Here is a 16,757-nt window from a genome sequence, read left to right as displayed (position 1 = left end):
GACAAATATCTTCATTTCGGATGCAAAAATTGCCTTCACACAAATGTGTGAGAACTGACTTACCGAGAAAGACTTGAAAAGTACAGTTCCTCTCAGCCATATTTCCCGCAGCATCTTTTGTAGAGCAAACTACATCAGTGACAGGGTCTGTGAACGTGAATCCAGGCCCAGGGTCACAGGTGACGTCCAGGCTTGGATGACTGTTATCGACTCCCAAGTCTAACGGCCAATCCAGAGTGGCATTGGTAGTGTAGATGTTTCCTGGGCAGCCAGGGATCAACGGAGGTTCCAGATCTGGAAGATTTATCATTATTTAGGATTTAAAACTTTGCTTGGTGGAAGTATAAAGTACTAAAAGAGGTTTGCAGTAATACCATGTGGATATCTTTTTTTTGAGTTTCATGTGTTGGTTCTGAAAAGAACTGGTACTTGAAGAGTCTTTAACCACCGCTTCTTTATAGAACCAACACTGCTCAAAAAAAGATATCCACATGTTATTACTGCCAACTTCTCACAATAATTACTATTTTAAATTTCTGGTATTAATGAAACCATGAATGCCTCAAAGTGAACTAAATCACTGTAGCTCCCACGCCTGAAGAAACCTGTTAATAAGGGTGCTTGCTATGTGAACCGGTAACAGGTTAAACCCTACTCTTCCATGATAAGTGTCTGGGTTCTTTTCAGGCCCTCCCAATCCTAGTACACAGGACTTGTGGCTTTACAGACAAAGCAAGTGTCTTGCTCAAGAAAACGAAGTGTCAAGACAGGGACTCAACCCACACTCTGTTGATTAACAACAAAGAGCTTGAGCCTGGTGCTCTCAACCGCTCTGTCACAGACTCACATAAACTTAATTAATGTGAACATCAATTTTTTATTATTTTCCCCCGTTTTTTTAAAGATAACATTTCACTCTTAGTTGAACCCTGTTTTAAAGGCATTAGACAAGATTGAAATTACACAAAATAGTCGTTAGCATAAAAACTTACTTGGTAACGAGCAATAGACAGCTTTCCATTGCTTATTAATTACCAAGTAAGTTTTTATGCTAACAATTATTTTGAGTAATTACCAACAGTGTCCAGTGCCTTCAATTCTGCTTCAAAGATCAATTTGTTTAGTAGTATATTGGCTATAGAAAAATGAGTCCAGCTTACCAATGGTGACTTTAAATGAACACTCCCCTTGATTGCCAGCAGCGTCCCTTGCTGAACAAGCTACATCAATGATGGTTGTATTCTGCGCGGAGTTCCGTTCAAACAGTGACCCAGATGGGGGGTCGCATTGAATGACTGGCGACCCGTCATTATCAGTAGCGTTATTGTGCCAGGTTACCACTGAAGACTCCTCGTTAGTGTAAACATCTTCAGGGCAAGTGATGCCAGGCTTTTGGAAATCTGGTAATTACAATGGCCAAATGGGTAAAACCCCCAAAATTATATAACACATGACAAAATGGTGCCATGTCCTTCCACAATGCAACTGGACCATAGAAAAACATCCGGCCTATTTTTTCATTAAAAAACAATATATATACTGAGAGAGGAAAGTACAATTTTCTTCAAACAAATTTTTAAATACGCCAGATATGAAGAGTCAACCTTTCAAATCATAACTCTTTTTGATGCAGTGGAGAGCCCTGAAATCCCCTTCACATCTTTTAAAATATTGGCAGCAGTTATTAAAGACAAATTCAAACCTTTGCTTTTTACCATACGAATTGTTTTAACCCTATGTTAATGTGGATGTAGGCAATAAAACTATCATGTGAACATTTCATTTTAAAAGGTAGTTGCATTTTTCAGATAACACCGACAAATCCAGAGCCAATAATGTCCATGCGGGAAAAATAATCCCTATGGAAAAGTTTCCGTATGGCGCCACCACTTTTTCATTCGAAATAAAATAATATAGTATCTAATTTACCTGATTGACATATCCCTTTTTGTAAAAATGAGTGAAAAAGTGGTGGCGCCATACGGAAAGTTATCCATCCCTATTAATGAGAAATAGGGCCTACACAATCTGATGAGAACGTCACATGCAATTCTACCTCCATGGTTATAGTGAATCAAGCTATGAACTAATGCGGTTGGAATGCAAAAACACAAAAACTTGCAATATAGGTTAGGAAAAACGGAACTGCCGCGCCTATATATTGTACCACGAGTGTGAAATAACCGTTCCAATTGACAACAGTTGTCTACAACCATGGAGGGAGAAAATCAACTTAGAAGCGGTGTATTTTTCTGGCACACTCAGGTGATATTTCACGCACAGTTAACAAAAGAAGAGCCATGAAAATGATTGACGTTCATTCGAAGTTAACAGAAAAGCCTATATTTTACAAACCTAGCTGACAGAATTCTCCTTTGAATCCACTAAGACAGTCGCAACTGCTGCCGCTGCATTGACAGGATGCCGAGTCGTCAGCCACGCCACACTGTACTGCGTCTTCATCTGTGAGAGTGAGAATTACGTCTGGGGGTGTCAGCCGATATGACGTCATTGTGTTATGTTTTACCATCTACCTCCATGTGTGTTTTGCAAACTTTAATTTTTCAGATGTGACGTTTGAAATTCCCGAAGTTTTAAATGTCACAGTAGTTTGCTCAATCATTTTAGTATAAAATTCGACTTTGGTATCTATAGTGAGTTGTGTAAAATAAAATTCCCAGACAATATTTTCCCGCGAAAAAGTAAGCCTACGGAACGCGTCACATGGTGACGGCTTTGCACAGTTTATCCCGATCTCCATTATTATAATTTATACAAATTTTAATAGCTTTTGTTTTTATGTTATATGCGATATTCAGTAGGCCTATCACAATATTAAGCCATAATTAAACTGAGTTTGCAGGGGGAAAAAATGAAACTTTGCTTAAAGGACAGTATCGGTAAGAAAAATGACAGCGATGGCCAATCGATCTCAAACTTCTACAGAATTGTCAATGTATGCCCTATAGGCCCTATATATGGTGGATTACATAAAGTGCTACATTTTTTAAATATTGTTATATATTTTATTGCTTACATTGGCAATTTAATCCGCTGAAGCCGTCCTGACAGTAACAAGGGTCGAAGAAATCCCGATACTCCAAGCAAACACACCGAGGTGAGCCATTCCTTCCAACACAATCTACACCATCGGCTGATTGAGCAATAAGAATGAAAGGAGAAACATAATTCCTATTTGCTGAATTCATAAGAAATATCATTATGAGTTTTTAAATGTACCCCTCTGCCCCCCTCCGAAAAAGTGAAGGTTTTCAGAAAATTGTTTGTTGAGGTGGTTGCAGGGATGAGATTGTTATCAGTCTTTTGGCTGAATTCAGTCTTTTTATGTCAGCCTGGAGAAGAAAATAAGACAATATTTTTTCCACAAATACAGAAATCCTGCTCATTGGTCTACTTTTATAGTGCTTTGGATACTGTTTCCAAAAGCTCCTTGGAATCTATAACCCCAGGGGTTACCAAACAGTAGAAATGCCAACATTTCAACACACCTTTGAATTTGCATCCAAGTTTCAGACTTTTTCGTTAGTAATGACTCTCACCCCTGTGGTTGGTCTATGTGAAACTTTTAAAGGAGCTCCATGGGCCAAGGACAGGGGCAACAAAGACCATGTCCTCCGTGTAATTCCATGACTGAATCACGAAGGGGTTGAAGCCATAAAGTCATCGTCAGGAGAACAAATTCTACCTGGTAAGTAGATCACATGGTGTTTCCCCAAACCAAATATGTTTATATTGTGCATTGTATCGCACCAGAACTGCATTTTCGTTTTACTTCTTTGTTTGGTGCATGTTTCCAAATGTTCCAAATGTGTTTTAATTTGCAGACTGGGCATTCAAAATAAAGGAAATCAAATATTGGCTTTATTATTTCAGATGATGAAAAATAGATAGGTATAATTGGTACATTTCTTTATTTAAACTCACAGTTGAAGGACAAGTGTAGTTAAACTGATGATTAAAGATTGCCATTTCAAAATGAAGGGGTATCGAAACACTACGTCACTAGGGGTATCAGCGTATAGAGCAGTCACCGTTACACCCTTACTCTATGGTTACACTAACCCACAAAAACACTAAAGGTGCATGTAGCGGTATCCCCTGCCGAGTCTTCAGCAATGCAGGCGACTTCAGTCTGATACTCCTTGTAGAGTGTCTTGAGAGATGGATGGTTACACTCAACTATCAACGCCAGTCCAGCATCATCATGTGCTGCAGGCATCGTCCACTCGGCATAACCATCTTTCGAGTACACATTACCAGGGCAGTTCTTGATTACTGAAAACGAATATTAGAAACAAAAACAATTTAAATTTTTTGTACAGAAATCATGTTTGTTCATTCTTGAGACTCAAGAAATGCATTAAATGTTTATAAACGCACACAAATATCAGAAATATGCAAATCACATCTCAAGTTTACACCTCAAATGTGTGTGCTTTCAGCCTAGAGTAAAACATTCTCTTTCTCAAAAACTGAGTTACTTTAGAGGGAGCAGTTTCTCACGTTGTTTTATACTATCAACAGCTCTCCATTGCTCATTACCAATTATTTTTTTTTTGTGCTAACAATATTTTATTCTGAGTAACTACCAATAAGGTCCAGTGACTTAAACAAATAACACTAGTCAAATTGTCTAATTGAAGTAACAATTTTGGAGCTTCCGTAGACCATTCTGCTTCTCACATTAGTTATGACAGCCTTTAACAAGTTAATATTGCAAAATTTAAAACACCTACCTAATGAGTCGATGACTTGACACGAAACAACCACAACAATCAGAAGTACTTGGAACGAAGAACCACAATTGGCATCCATGTTTGGTGTTTTAGTCTCATAAAAAGCGACGCAAACTGACCACACAAATCAGAACAAACTACAAACTAAAGGTTGTGGAATAAAAATACAGGAATATGGAAAGGCCATGCCAAAAATAAATTCAGTTTTAAGTGCACGGTCAACAATGTTTTTTTCTCTCTCTCAAAGTTTTCAGATGTTTTTCTACTCTATAAAAACTGTAATCAACAAACACCCTCTACATCCACATTAACAATAACACAAAGTTGTTTTGAAGTGTATTTTCTTTAAGTATTTAAATGACGAGCATCTTTTCAGAGTTTTGCGAAATACATAGTCACCAAAAACCATTTTCTTTCAGTCCAGATATTTTCCCCCAACATAGGAAATATTCAGGTTTGATCACCCAACATATACAATCTCTTATCTACATACCCTGACAAATAAAGAAATCAAAATATATGACTGACAAATAAAAGTTCTGTTTAACATGATCAGAGTCCACAAGTTTTTCAGTGAACGAGTCAATAATCATGAACAGGTTAAACTCCGTTTATGACTTTATATAGTTTGTCAATACACGACAACAAACATAAAGTTCACTGCATAACCAAATTATAAAGTAGTTAAGGTCAAAGGGAAAAAACAAACGGTAGATTTATAGCCAAAGGTGTGGTATGTTTTGGGTGGTCCCTGGGGAGACTATTTGTTGATCCTTAAAGAGACATGAAAGAAGAAACTGTTCTGAAATTTTCTTCAGAATAAAAGTGCAACCTAATTTGAAAAATGTGTTATCATTCAAACCTGGTTTTCTTATTCGTTAGTTCATTAAAAAAGGTCATAATTTAACAAAAAAAAATTCCCAAAATCAAAGTATCAAATAACTTACTAACAAATTGATACTACTGATTGTTTCAACAACATGCTGACTTTTTAGCTCTGTACACAAATCACAGGCATATTACTCGGTAGGATTCGAACCCAAGACCTTTTCAATTCTAAAGCAGGTTTCTTACCAACTAGACCACCAAGATGCTCACTCACAAGTAGAATGTACATGACCGACAAGATCACCCAACAGTTTTCAATTTCATAAAATGATTCTATTTATTAATATCACCATTTCAATAATTATAAACTACACTTTCAATCAAATGTTAAAAGTGGGGTTCCATCATTCTTCAATACTCTCCTCTATGGTAAAATAAGTCATAGGAACACCAGAAAAATCTGCACAATATAGAAAACGGGTAAAAGTGATTGCAGGTTAAACCTCAATGGATGGGGTGTGGTAAAACTGGGTATTGAAAGGGCCTTTAAGACTGCCGTTGGACATTGTATCAAGGAAGAGGTTGGGGGGGGGGGGCACACCAAGGGGTACATTATCTAAATCAAGTGTCCTTCTCGAGTTACTAAATTAAGTTGTTACAAAAAGGATGAGTTTCAGGGTTGAATCTGAATGCAAGTTCAAATCAACCCAAAATGCTCTCAACTATTAAATAACAGCCAAAGGTGTAAGCACCTACTCCAAAAGGCAAGTTAACAAATTTACTGACTCTAGGCTATAGACCTTTATCATGGTGCGGCCATCTTGAATTTCTCCTATTCAAATCAGTGTAACCAAACTGAGGCTGGAAGGAGAATTAGTCTTGTTCCTATTTAAGCAATGAATATCAGAATCCATTACTGTTGTTGGATCAGGGAACATGACCAAGATGGGGGCAGCGAGATACAGATCCATACCCCAATTTGAAGCTCCACTACTGGTATCAACTCTTATAGCAGACCGACAGTTGCTATACATATTACACAATGCATATTCATGTTGGGTTGAAGGCTACCAGGGCCCAATTTCATAGCGCTGCTTAACGGTAAGCAAATTTGTGTGCTTACTGTAGCAGAAAAAATTTGCTCAAGCCTTAGCGTATTTCACAGGTAAGCAGAAAAATTGGGCGGCTATATTGGGTGGTTACCGTGGATTTGCATTGTGACGTCATTTATTTTCGTGCGGTAAGCACCGGAAGGTTAGCATGCCTTTTCGTGTGCTTACGGTTAGCAGCGCTATGAAATTGGGCCCTGGTTTTTGTATGGACAAAATCTAACAAATTAAGGAAATTTTATCACATAGTTCACCTTCGAGATTGCTTAAATATACAATTTAAGGCAGAATAAGGTCAAAATGGGTACAAAAACAAGGCTTCTCAAAAAATGTGTATATATAGTCACTTGTGTAGGTCTATATTTTACAGTGAATAAAAATCCATACAAAACAATAAAGGAAGTGTATGACATTGGCTTACTACAAATATAATGAAGGAAACTCAGTTGAGTCAACAACCTACATGTTTTGTATACAGCCTTTTCTTGTTTCTTCCAAAATCCACCAGCACTACGACTAAATCATCACCAATCAGTAAAGATGTTCCTTTTACCAATTCCAATATGGATGAAAAAATGGAGCACGAACCCCAAAATTTTTCAGTGACGTATCACCATTACACTAGTGGCTTCATCAGACTGGCAACTGATCGCCATCAGGGAAATAGACCGTTATTGTGGTGCGATCATCTTGATTTTCTCCCATTCAAACCAATGTAACCAAACCGAGGCTGGGGGGAGAATGAGTCTGGTTCCATTTTTGACAATGAATATTAGCATCTGTCATTTCTGTTGGATAAAGGGGACAAGACCAAGATGGTGGCAGCTTGATATAGGCCTATAGCATGCAATGATAGTGGAGGTATTGAAGATTACATTCAACATACCAGAATTTTTTATCAAATGGGCAAATGCGGACCTTAAATATACCCAAAACCTTTGATACAAAGTCGCTTTTAAGGCATTTTTAATACCATGATTTTGAACGAAGTTGACTTACTGAGAAGCCATGTAAAATGTGTACAAAAACAATCTGGAAATGGAAATTGCAAATTCTTCAATCCTTTTACACATTGTATCAATTTTAAAATCTATCTATATGTTTTTTAAAAACCATTGCTAAATTGTCCTGCAGTTTTACCTGGGAAACTTTAATTTAAGTACATTTGTTTCAACATATGAAACTGTGAAACTTTCTTTTATAGTTTTTAATGAAATAGACTTACACAATATCAAAATCAAACCCAAAGTATTAAGAACATGTGATTAATAATTACACCAAATCAGTTCAGTCAAAAGTTCAAACGACATTATTTTGAATTCAAACAAACAAAATTCAAGGCAGTGTTATCACAACGTGGTATTAACATATCCAGAAAACAGACAATGATAAGTACACATTCAGGTAGAAAAATAAGAACCATTAACAAATTCACGCGATAAGGCCCGGTCCCACTGCAGCGATAACGATAACGATACAAAGATAATGCATTCTATTGGTTGAATGAGCGTGTGCGTATTCTGCGTGGAACAATTTAACCAATAGAACGCGTTCTCTTTGTGTCGTGATCTTTCTCGCTATCGCTGCAGTGGGACCGGGCCTTTACACGTAAGAAGGCAAAGGAGTATGTTGACTTAATTCGGGTACACATTATTTTGCAATAATCAACAGTTGTGTAGTGGAGGAAAACAAAACATGAAAGTTGAATTACAAATTTGTTTTCAAGCCCTTCAAGGCCTTCATATTTAAATAGAAATCACTTCAGCAGGCAGCATCAAAAACATTTTAATAATTAATGGTTTAAAAATTTGGGGGATTAATCATCCTTTAGTGCAAGAGCTGAATTGCAAAGAACCAGGGCCCAATTTCATGGCTCTGCTTACCGTAAGCACAGAATCGGCGCTTACGGAAGCAGGGAATTCTGTGCTTACGGCAAGCGTATTTCACGGGTTAGCGGCGAATGTTGGCTTCTGCCATGCGTACTCCACGTTACTAGGCATTCTATGCTTATAAGGCTAGTGCAGAAATTCGGCGCTTGTAAGTAAGCAGGAAATCGATGATCGTAAGAGCAGAATTCGGAGGTAAGCAGAGCCATGAAATTTGGCCCAGACGCAGATGCAAGGGGTTCAAGTCGAAGGCATGCAAGGGTGCCTTCGATTAGTAAGCCACTCAGACCCACATAACAGCGCTCAGCTAACAGATCACAGGTGATTGAAAAGTGAAAAGAGAAGGGGTTCATCCGGGTATTCCTGATTTGATTGGCTGCATATTGGTAACAGCACCTTGTAAACCATCACATGTTGCAATGTAAAAATGAGTAGGTCTCATATTTAAAAACTAGTCAAATACCTTGCAGGAAAATACTGAAAATTAAAGGAAGTGGACACTATTGGTAATTACATGTACTCAAAATAATTATTAGCATAAAACCTAATACTTTGTAACGAGTAATGGGGAGAGGTTGATGGTATAAAACATTGTGAGAAACGGCTCCCTCTGAAGTAACGTAGTTTTCGAGAAAGAAGTAATTTTCCACGAATTTGATTTCGAGCCTCAGATTAAGAATTTGAGGTCTCAAAATCAAGCATCCAAAAGCACACAACTTCGTGTGACAAGGGTGTTTTTTTCTTTCATTATTATCTCGCAACTTCGACTACCGATTCAGCTCAATATTTTTCAGGGTGATTATTTTATGCATATGTTGAGATACACCAGTGAGAAGACTAGTCTTTGACAATTACCAATAGTGTCCACTGTCTTTAAAGCGCCTTAAGCCTTACTAAGTGATAGATGTGAGACCTATGTAAGAAACCACTATTATTATTATTTTTTTTTTAAAGGAAAGGAAAATGGAGAGCTCAGAAAAAAAAAACCTCATGGCATAGGACAGAACCAATACAAAACTCTACTCAAACATGGCCTTAGCCTGGTACATTAAATAAAATAAATATAGGAAACAATCCAAGGCATTATGAATATCCCTTTAATATACTGAGTAAATAAATTGAAAAGACAACGAGAAACAGTTGGAAGAGAAACTGTTGCTTAAAGAGAACCTGGCACCTCCCAAAGTTTTGGACGTATTAATAAATATTATTTACTCTAAGCTACCTTTTATGCATTGCACTGGTTTGATGACAAAAAATGAGAGTTGTGAAAGATCTACACAGCTGAATAACATTACTACCTATGTATAATTTAATACCGAAAAGTTTAAATCAGTACTAAAGAAAGATCATTGGTCTATCTTGAAGGCACGTATAAGGGCATCCAGGTTGGCTCAGTGGTTTCTTCCCTGCCATTCACCTCTGATCCAGTAATATTGTCATTGTTCAACCCATTTTTTGTTTAAACGTACCCACGGATTCAGTCCCCCTTCATGACAGGATATTTTTTTTTTAACTTATGAATGGCAACAATTAAGAACGGAGAAGAGGAAACAATCATAGCTATTGACCCAATTCACCCGACGTCATCATCAGAATAATATTGGATGCGCCATTTTGGTGGTCAATGTCAACGTGTGTTATTCAGTGAAGTGCGCATATTAGGCGACGCGGCGTTTACACGTCAGAAACCTATTGACTACCAAAATGGTGAGCGTGGAACAGTCGCCGTGCGTGACGCGTGTGCAAAGGGTCAATAAGTCGAAGATGGTAATAATGGTTTTGCCTAAATGGTTGCCATGCATCTTCCTAGCTAAAACCACCTTGTTCTGTGAGCCAGCTAAATGTAAACTTGAATACACAGTACCTTCAAGATAGACCCAACAATCTCTGCTAATGCAAATATTCGTTCAATTACAACATAAAAGACCACTCAAGGAATTATTCCACCTTTAGCTTTTTGTTTTTTACATAGATTATGTACAATTTTGTTAGGGACTAGGTTGTTAATTAATATATAGAAACATTCACAACGTCCAATATTACTCATATAATAGTACGCTCATTTCCACTGGGGTATCCAGAAATAGTCTTTTTTTCTACACTCAAGCTTTCATGATTTACATTCAATTAAAATAGTCTCTCTTGGTATTTGTTCTTGTCGACGGCAGTGAGACATTTTGTGACACAATTTCCACAAAGTCTTTCTAGCATATAGAGTGTCATTGGGCTCTATCCACCAAAAGCATTAGTAGCTCACTGAATATACAGCCAATCAGATTGCTCCGTGCTGCTCTTACAGCCAATCACATTCCTTCTTGCTGCTCGAACAGCCAATCACATTCCTTCTTGCTGCTCTAACGATGAACTTATCAGCCAATGATAGTGCTGCTTACATCTCTCCTAACCACTGTGGTCAGCCTATCAGGACACTCTTTCGTGATCTCTAGGCCAGTGCTGATTGGTTTGAACACCAATTTCATCAGCCAATCAAACTTCTCATTACCACTGTGAATACTTATGTCATCAGCCAATCACATAGCTCCTTGCAACTGCCATTACAAACATTAATGGCCAATCATAACAGTGCTCAAAGCTCAAAAAGTTACCGCTCTTCTGGTACTACAAGTATTACAGAGGTGGTCAGGAAGCCACACTTGTCGTTACGAACATAAAGTGGCAGAGTTCAAATTTTCACCAGACTACTCAGCTGGGATGCTAGCGAAAAAGTGATCACGGAAAGTCGCGAATTCATAGCATATCATCGCATATAAATGAGACTCGTTTTGTAATCATCCAAGCAAACCTTGCCATCAGATTTGTGGTTAGAGTTCTCTCCAGATGTATCAGCAGATGTACCAGATGCGATCTTAGTATAGCACACTTAGAGCATTCCGTGACCTTCATGGAACAAAATCTACAAGTACACCTCAAACATTTAGGCTGCATTTCATCTTCTTCAGTGACGACTTCATTCCTCTCTTCATCTTCTCCGAGAAGAACTTCTTTTAAAACAACTCCACTGCTTTTTTGGTTTTAATTTGTTTCCAAGATGGCATTTTGTAGAATTCGTCCCTCCCCATTTTAAGTACCTCCTGCAGAGCACAGAAAGAAAAAAAAGGAATAAAGATTTAAACCACTTTCATACAAGCTTTGTCTAAATGCAGAAGAACTGGCTTTGTTCTTTGATAAACATGTCCCTGTTACATGAGGAAGTCTTTTTAATAACTCTGTGTAACAACTGTGTAATAATTAATCTACATCTCTCCAAAGCAAGAGTTTATTGGTGTACAAACTGTGTAATTTAACTCTTATAAAGCGCAGCAGACACTAGCCAAGTGCTATGTTGGTGCAGGGGGGAAAATATGTTCAAAGAACAATAACAAACTCACCCGCACCTATAAAACAAAAGCAATGATTACGAAAAAGTATTCAGAAAAATGCTTAAGGGTTTGGGTACTTTTTCTACATTAAAACAGATTAAAGTCCACAGATTTACATTAAACTTACACGGTTTATAATGATGGTAGAAAGCTTCCCTTAAAATATTACTTACTGAGGTGCTGTAATTTTTTAAAAGTTAGTAAAACAAGTCCCGAAAAATAATTTTCTTCTCAAAAACATGAAGACAGTTTACCTTAAATTCTTCCTCTGAGAGGTAAGTTTCTAGTTTCAATGGATCCACACCGTCTGGTAAGGGTCGGATCTGAAGCTCTGCGAATGTGAATTGTGCTTTGGATAGTTTCTCTAAGACTTCACTGACGAGTATCGCTCGATCTCCCCTCTTCCCATCCTGTAAGGGTAAAGATGACCAAATAGGATTAAAGGGAAGGTACACGTTTGGTAATTACTCAAAACAAATATTAACTTAAAAACTAACTTGGTAACGAGCATTGGAGAGCTGTTGATAGTATAAAACATTGTGAGAAACGGCTCTCTCTGAAGTAGCATAGATTTTGAGAAAGAGGTAATTTCTCACTAAAATAATAAAATACTTCTAGCTAGAAGTCTTTTATTCCTATCTGAAAGCACTAAAATTCGTCCAACAAGGGTGTTTTTTGTCTCATTATTTTCTCGCAACTTCGATAACCAAGTTAGTTAAAATTTTCACAGGCTTGTTATTTTATGCTTATGTTGGGATACACCAAGTGAGAAGACTGGTCTTTGACAATTACCAATTTCCTTGCTTAAGGACACAAGTGTTACGGCTGGGGATTTGAACCCACACTCTGCTGATCAGAAACACCAGAGTTTGAATTCGGTGCTCTTAACCGCTCGGCCACGACACTCACAGTGTCTTATCCATAAGAACTTGCGCTCGGCCATGACACGCCGAGTATTCATAAAGTAAGTATTCATAAAGTATGCATAAAGCACTGTATATTTGATCATTTTTTCATTTATACAAGATACAAAATTATATAAAGTTCACCTACTTTTTTGTTAATTTCAGCTACATCATTGTTGACTTTCCACCATGGGAACAAGTTGGTGAATGTAAGAGGCTCCAGGCCGCCATGCACAAGGTATGCCTTGGGTGGGTTCTTTATCCGTTTTTCTGCAGAAAAAAACAAAACAAGTTATTTTCCATTATTTTCCTGTTTTTGTGCCGCCCAACCATTTTTTTTTAAGGAACAAATTCATGCATGATCTTCTTGTCCTGTTGATAAGGACATGTATGGCATTCTACCATACACCATGTACACCTTACATAATAATGCCTCAACTTCTATCAGACACCCTAAGAAATTGCAATGAGGAACTATATTTCTTTTCTTCTTTTAAGAATTAAAGGCAATGAACACTATTGGCAATTACTCAAAATAATAATTAGCATAAAAACTTACTTGGTAATGAGCAATGGAGAGCTATTGATAGTAAAAAACATTGTTAGAAATGGCTCCCTCTGAAGTAGCGTAGTTTTTGAGAAAGAGGTAATTTCTCACTCAAGATTTAAAAGACTCCAGCCCTGAACCTTTTTCTTTGGCTACTGAAAGCACACAAATTTGTGCAACAAGAGTGTTTTTTTTTCTCCATTATTCTTTCGCAACTTCGACGATCAACTAAGTCCAAATTTTCAAAAGTTTGTTATCTCCTGCATATGTTGGGATACACCAAGTAAGAATACTGGTCTTTGATAATTACCAAAGGTGTCCCGTGCCTTTAAGCTCACCTTTGCAATACGCCATGACTGTCTCCATTGCACACTTCCTATCAACGTCCCACCTCATCTTGGCTGAGCCAGTCTTCTTATCCTGGTCCTCAGGCCACCAACCTTGCCATAAATACACCTCATAGTGGTTGTCAAACAGATACTGGGCTGTTTGGGCGGGAAAAGAAGCAAAACGATTGTCTTTTATTGTTAGGAATTCAGTAATAAGTAGTGCAGAATTTATGTTAAGTTCTTATTGAAATGTTACTGTCCACCAAACAAAAAAACGTGAATTTTGTTTCCATTGGCACATCAATACAAAATTCATTTAGTTATAAATGATGTTTCATCAACAAAGTACCAGATTAAAACAAAGGAAATACACACTCAAATAAAATATCCCTTGAAAAAAGTTGCATTTTTTTACAATAAACGAGAAAAAAAACTGCAAAGAAGCAAGGACTACTTGATGTAACGACACATGTGCACAAGCAAAATTTCCACGAAAAACTGCAAATTACCCTTTCCTTAGCAAGGATGTTTCTGCTTTGGTAGCACAGATTATTTTTTGCTTTCAGAGAGCAATGACATGACAACAAACCCAGGGTGGATATTTTTATATTTCTCAAACAGAAACAAAAAAAAAGTTGATCGGTAAAGGTGAATACAAAATTTTTTTTCATACTTTTTGTTTTCTTTGTTAATTTTTTTTCCAATAAAATACTATATGTTTTTATTGAATAGGCAGTACTGGTCATTTTCAAATTATGACATAATTAATTTTTTTGTAGTGTAAAAGAATAAGGCAAATGTGAAAGACAGGTCAAAATGTTGTATGATTAGCTTGCTGTACACTCTTTTCAGTTGTCCCGTCATACCTCCCCCTGCTGTGACTCAATTTCACAGAGCCATCACATATTACGAATGACCTCAGCGAAGTTTCCCCACTCCTTTCTTACCTGGTTGTGTTGCGCCATAAAGGTCCGTTTGTAGGAATGGATACGGGGTAGGTTCCTCTTCAGAACGAGACTGGTTCAATAGCTCATTGGCCAGGAACACCCCCGATGTACTCGTTAGATGGAATAACCGAGGAGTGTATTTGTAGACGAGAGGGTCTGCAGAAAAAATCAACAAAAGGAAACAACTTTAGTTTCTATATAACTCGTCTGCTCAGAAAGCTGATTCTTCATAGAACTCAACATCAGATGTTTAATGTAAGGTACTGAAATAGCTCCTTGCATGTGGGCTAAAATTTGGCGGGGCTCAAATTTAACACTCGACCATAGGCCCAAGCAAGCCCAGTGATTTTAGCCCCCAGCCAGTAAACTCATGACATGGCCATAGTCTGGCAGTCTTGTGTTTTCCAATTGAAAAAAGATACCCAACTTTGTAAATGGTTTTACTAACAAAATGAATGCTGATCAAATATTGACATTGAGTTGAGTCTGGTGATAATCTTTCAGTTCTGTTAAATATATAAGAGTAATTAGACCTGAACGGCAAATGAGATAAATCCTTTCTGTATGTTTTTTAATTTTTTTAATTAAGTCACCAGACACACAAGGCCTGAAGGCCACTTCTAGGTGTGGGCTACAATTATTTTTTTTCCAGAGGCCGTTGCCACCTTCTCCTAGGGCTGAAACAGGGTTACCCCTTTCACAGTCCATACGGATGTAGGCTTGGGTATCATCAGTCCGAAGCCTGGCCGGTAGAGCAGAAAGCACTGCCTTCCCAATTTTATGTAGCAAGTGTCACGACCGGGATTCGAACCCACACTCGGCTGATCAAACACCAGAGCTTGAATCCGGTGCTCTTAACTGCTCGGCCTTGACACGCCACATTTTGTTCAAATGCAAAGTTGTTTTTGTTAACTCAGCAGACAGTTTGGTGTCTTTATGATTTTGGTCTAGTAAAATTTATGTCAATGGTGTTTATGTAGTCCTTGAGTTTGTGGAACACAAGATCGGCAAAGAGTTACTCAATATTTATCTGCGCTCACTTGGTGTCCTTGTTTCACAAAGTGTACCCATAAATGTGGCTGTGCACAAACGCAATATCTTTACCTCCTATTGCACTGTCGTACGAACTCCTATCAAGATCAATCAGCTTCTTGAAGATGTTCGTCTCCTTCCCTTCTTCCATCTCTTCTATCATCACGCTGCATTTACTCTTCATACCCGTCTCCAACGGTGTATTCTTCTTCAGCATATCGGCCGCGTGGACGGCTGTTGCCCGAGACGCTTTTGAGGACTTCACTCCGTGCCAGATGTAAACCGTCGCCTTGGTGCCCTCATCCTTGAGATGCAGGAGGAGGAATGACGTTCTCGATCTGAGCTGAGATGTTTCACATTGTGTCTCTAGTAGTAGACCTTCCTCTGCGTGCTCGCTGCGTACACAGTACAGCCGGTTTGGGCCTGCGGGGCAAACAATTCAAAATCATGGTTTTGAAAAAAAATAGAGGACAATCACACAGGCCTGGAATCACACAGAGGACATGACCTCTGTTTCCCTAGTCTTGGACTTGTTGCCCCTCTTAGATCTTCCACTGTAAGTGCCCTTTGGAAAATGAAAAAAGCCTTGCGGATGCCCTCAAAAAGAAAATTCCAGTTTTCAGCATCTTCTCTGCACAGATATCTTCAGGCCCCGGGTTACAGTGATAGTCATGTTTGAGGATCCCTTGGTCTCATCCAAAAAACATTTTAAGCAATAACACAGTTTGTAGGTGAAGTTGGTGTGCTTGGGTGCTCCTGTTGATTTCTACTTGATAATTACCTGATGTGTTAGTGTCTTCTTCTTCTCTCTTGCCTTTATGCATCACCATACGACCATTGAAGAGTTGAAGAAAAGCTGGAGGCTCCTTGCCCTGAATTACCTGTAAAAATATGAGAGAATGATAAACAAACTTTTAAAATTGTGAAAAAATGTACAGACTTTCCTGGGGCAAATTTCTATAGCTGTTTAAGCAGAACATTATTGCTAAACACTTTTTTGCTAAGTAGAAATAAGCAGGAAACCAGTCACATTC

General features: G+C 38.0%; 2 protein-coding genes across 5 annotated transcripts in view; both read right to left on the bottom strand.

Annotated features, from left to right (window-relative positions):
* Positions 1 to 4,891, bottom strand: part of LOC139939645 (uncharacterized) — a 29,381-nt gene extending 24,490 nt beyond the window's left edge. For both annotated transcript variants that reach the window (XM_071935689.1, XM_071935690.1), the window contains exons 1-6: positions 4,758 to 4,891; positions 4,084 to 4,296; positions 3,038 to 3,154; positions 2,356 to 2,463; positions 1,161 to 1,400; positions 64 to 294 (exon numbers count right to left, since the gene is read on the bottom strand). In XM_071935689.1, coding sequence (XP_071791790.1) covers positions 64 to 294; positions 1,161 to 1,400; positions 2,356 to 2,463; positions 3,038 to 3,154; positions 4,084 to 4,296; positions 4,758 to 4,836 — 988 coding nt within the window. In that variant the 5' untranslated portion in view covers positions 4,837 to 4,891. The remainder of the gene's footprint in view (positions 1 to 63; positions 295 to 1,160; positions 1,401 to 2,355; positions 2,464 to 3,037; positions 3,155 to 4,083; positions 4,297 to 4,757) is intronic.
* Positions 4,892 to 5,501: 610 nt separating this feature from the next.
* Positions 5,502 to 16,757, bottom strand: part of LOC139939492 (uncharacterized) — a 180,274-nt gene continuing 169,018 nt past the window's right edge. For all 3 annotated transcript variants that reach the window (XM_071935452.1, XM_071935453.1, XM_071935454.1), the window contains 7 exons: positions 16,505 to 16,604; positions 15,796 to 16,146; positions 14,692 to 14,847; positions 13,754 to 13,900; positions 13,017 to 13,138; positions 12,218 to 12,373; positions 5,502 to 11,675 (listed from right to left, as the gene is read on the bottom strand). In XM_071935452.1, the coding sequence (XP_071791553.1) occupies positions 11,589 to 11,675; positions 12,218 to 12,373; positions 13,017 to 13,138; positions 13,754 to 13,900; positions 14,692 to 14,847; positions 15,796 to 16,146; positions 16,505 to 16,604 (1,119 nt within the window). In that variant the 3' untranslated portion in view covers positions 5,502 to 11,588. The remainder of the gene's footprint in view (positions 11,676 to 12,217; positions 12,374 to 13,016; positions 13,139 to 13,753; positions 13,901 to 14,691; positions 14,848 to 15,795; positions 16,147 to 16,504; positions 16,605 to 16,757) is intronic.

Source organism: Asterias amurensis, chromosome 7 (assembly GCF_032118995.1).
Source record: "Asterias amurensis chromosome 7, ASM3211899v1".
Lineage (NCBI taxonomy): Eukaryota > Metazoa > Echinodermata > Asteroidea > Forcipulatida > Asteriidae > Asterias > Asterias amurensis.
This window is presented reverse-complemented; position numbering and strand designations above follow the sequence as displayed.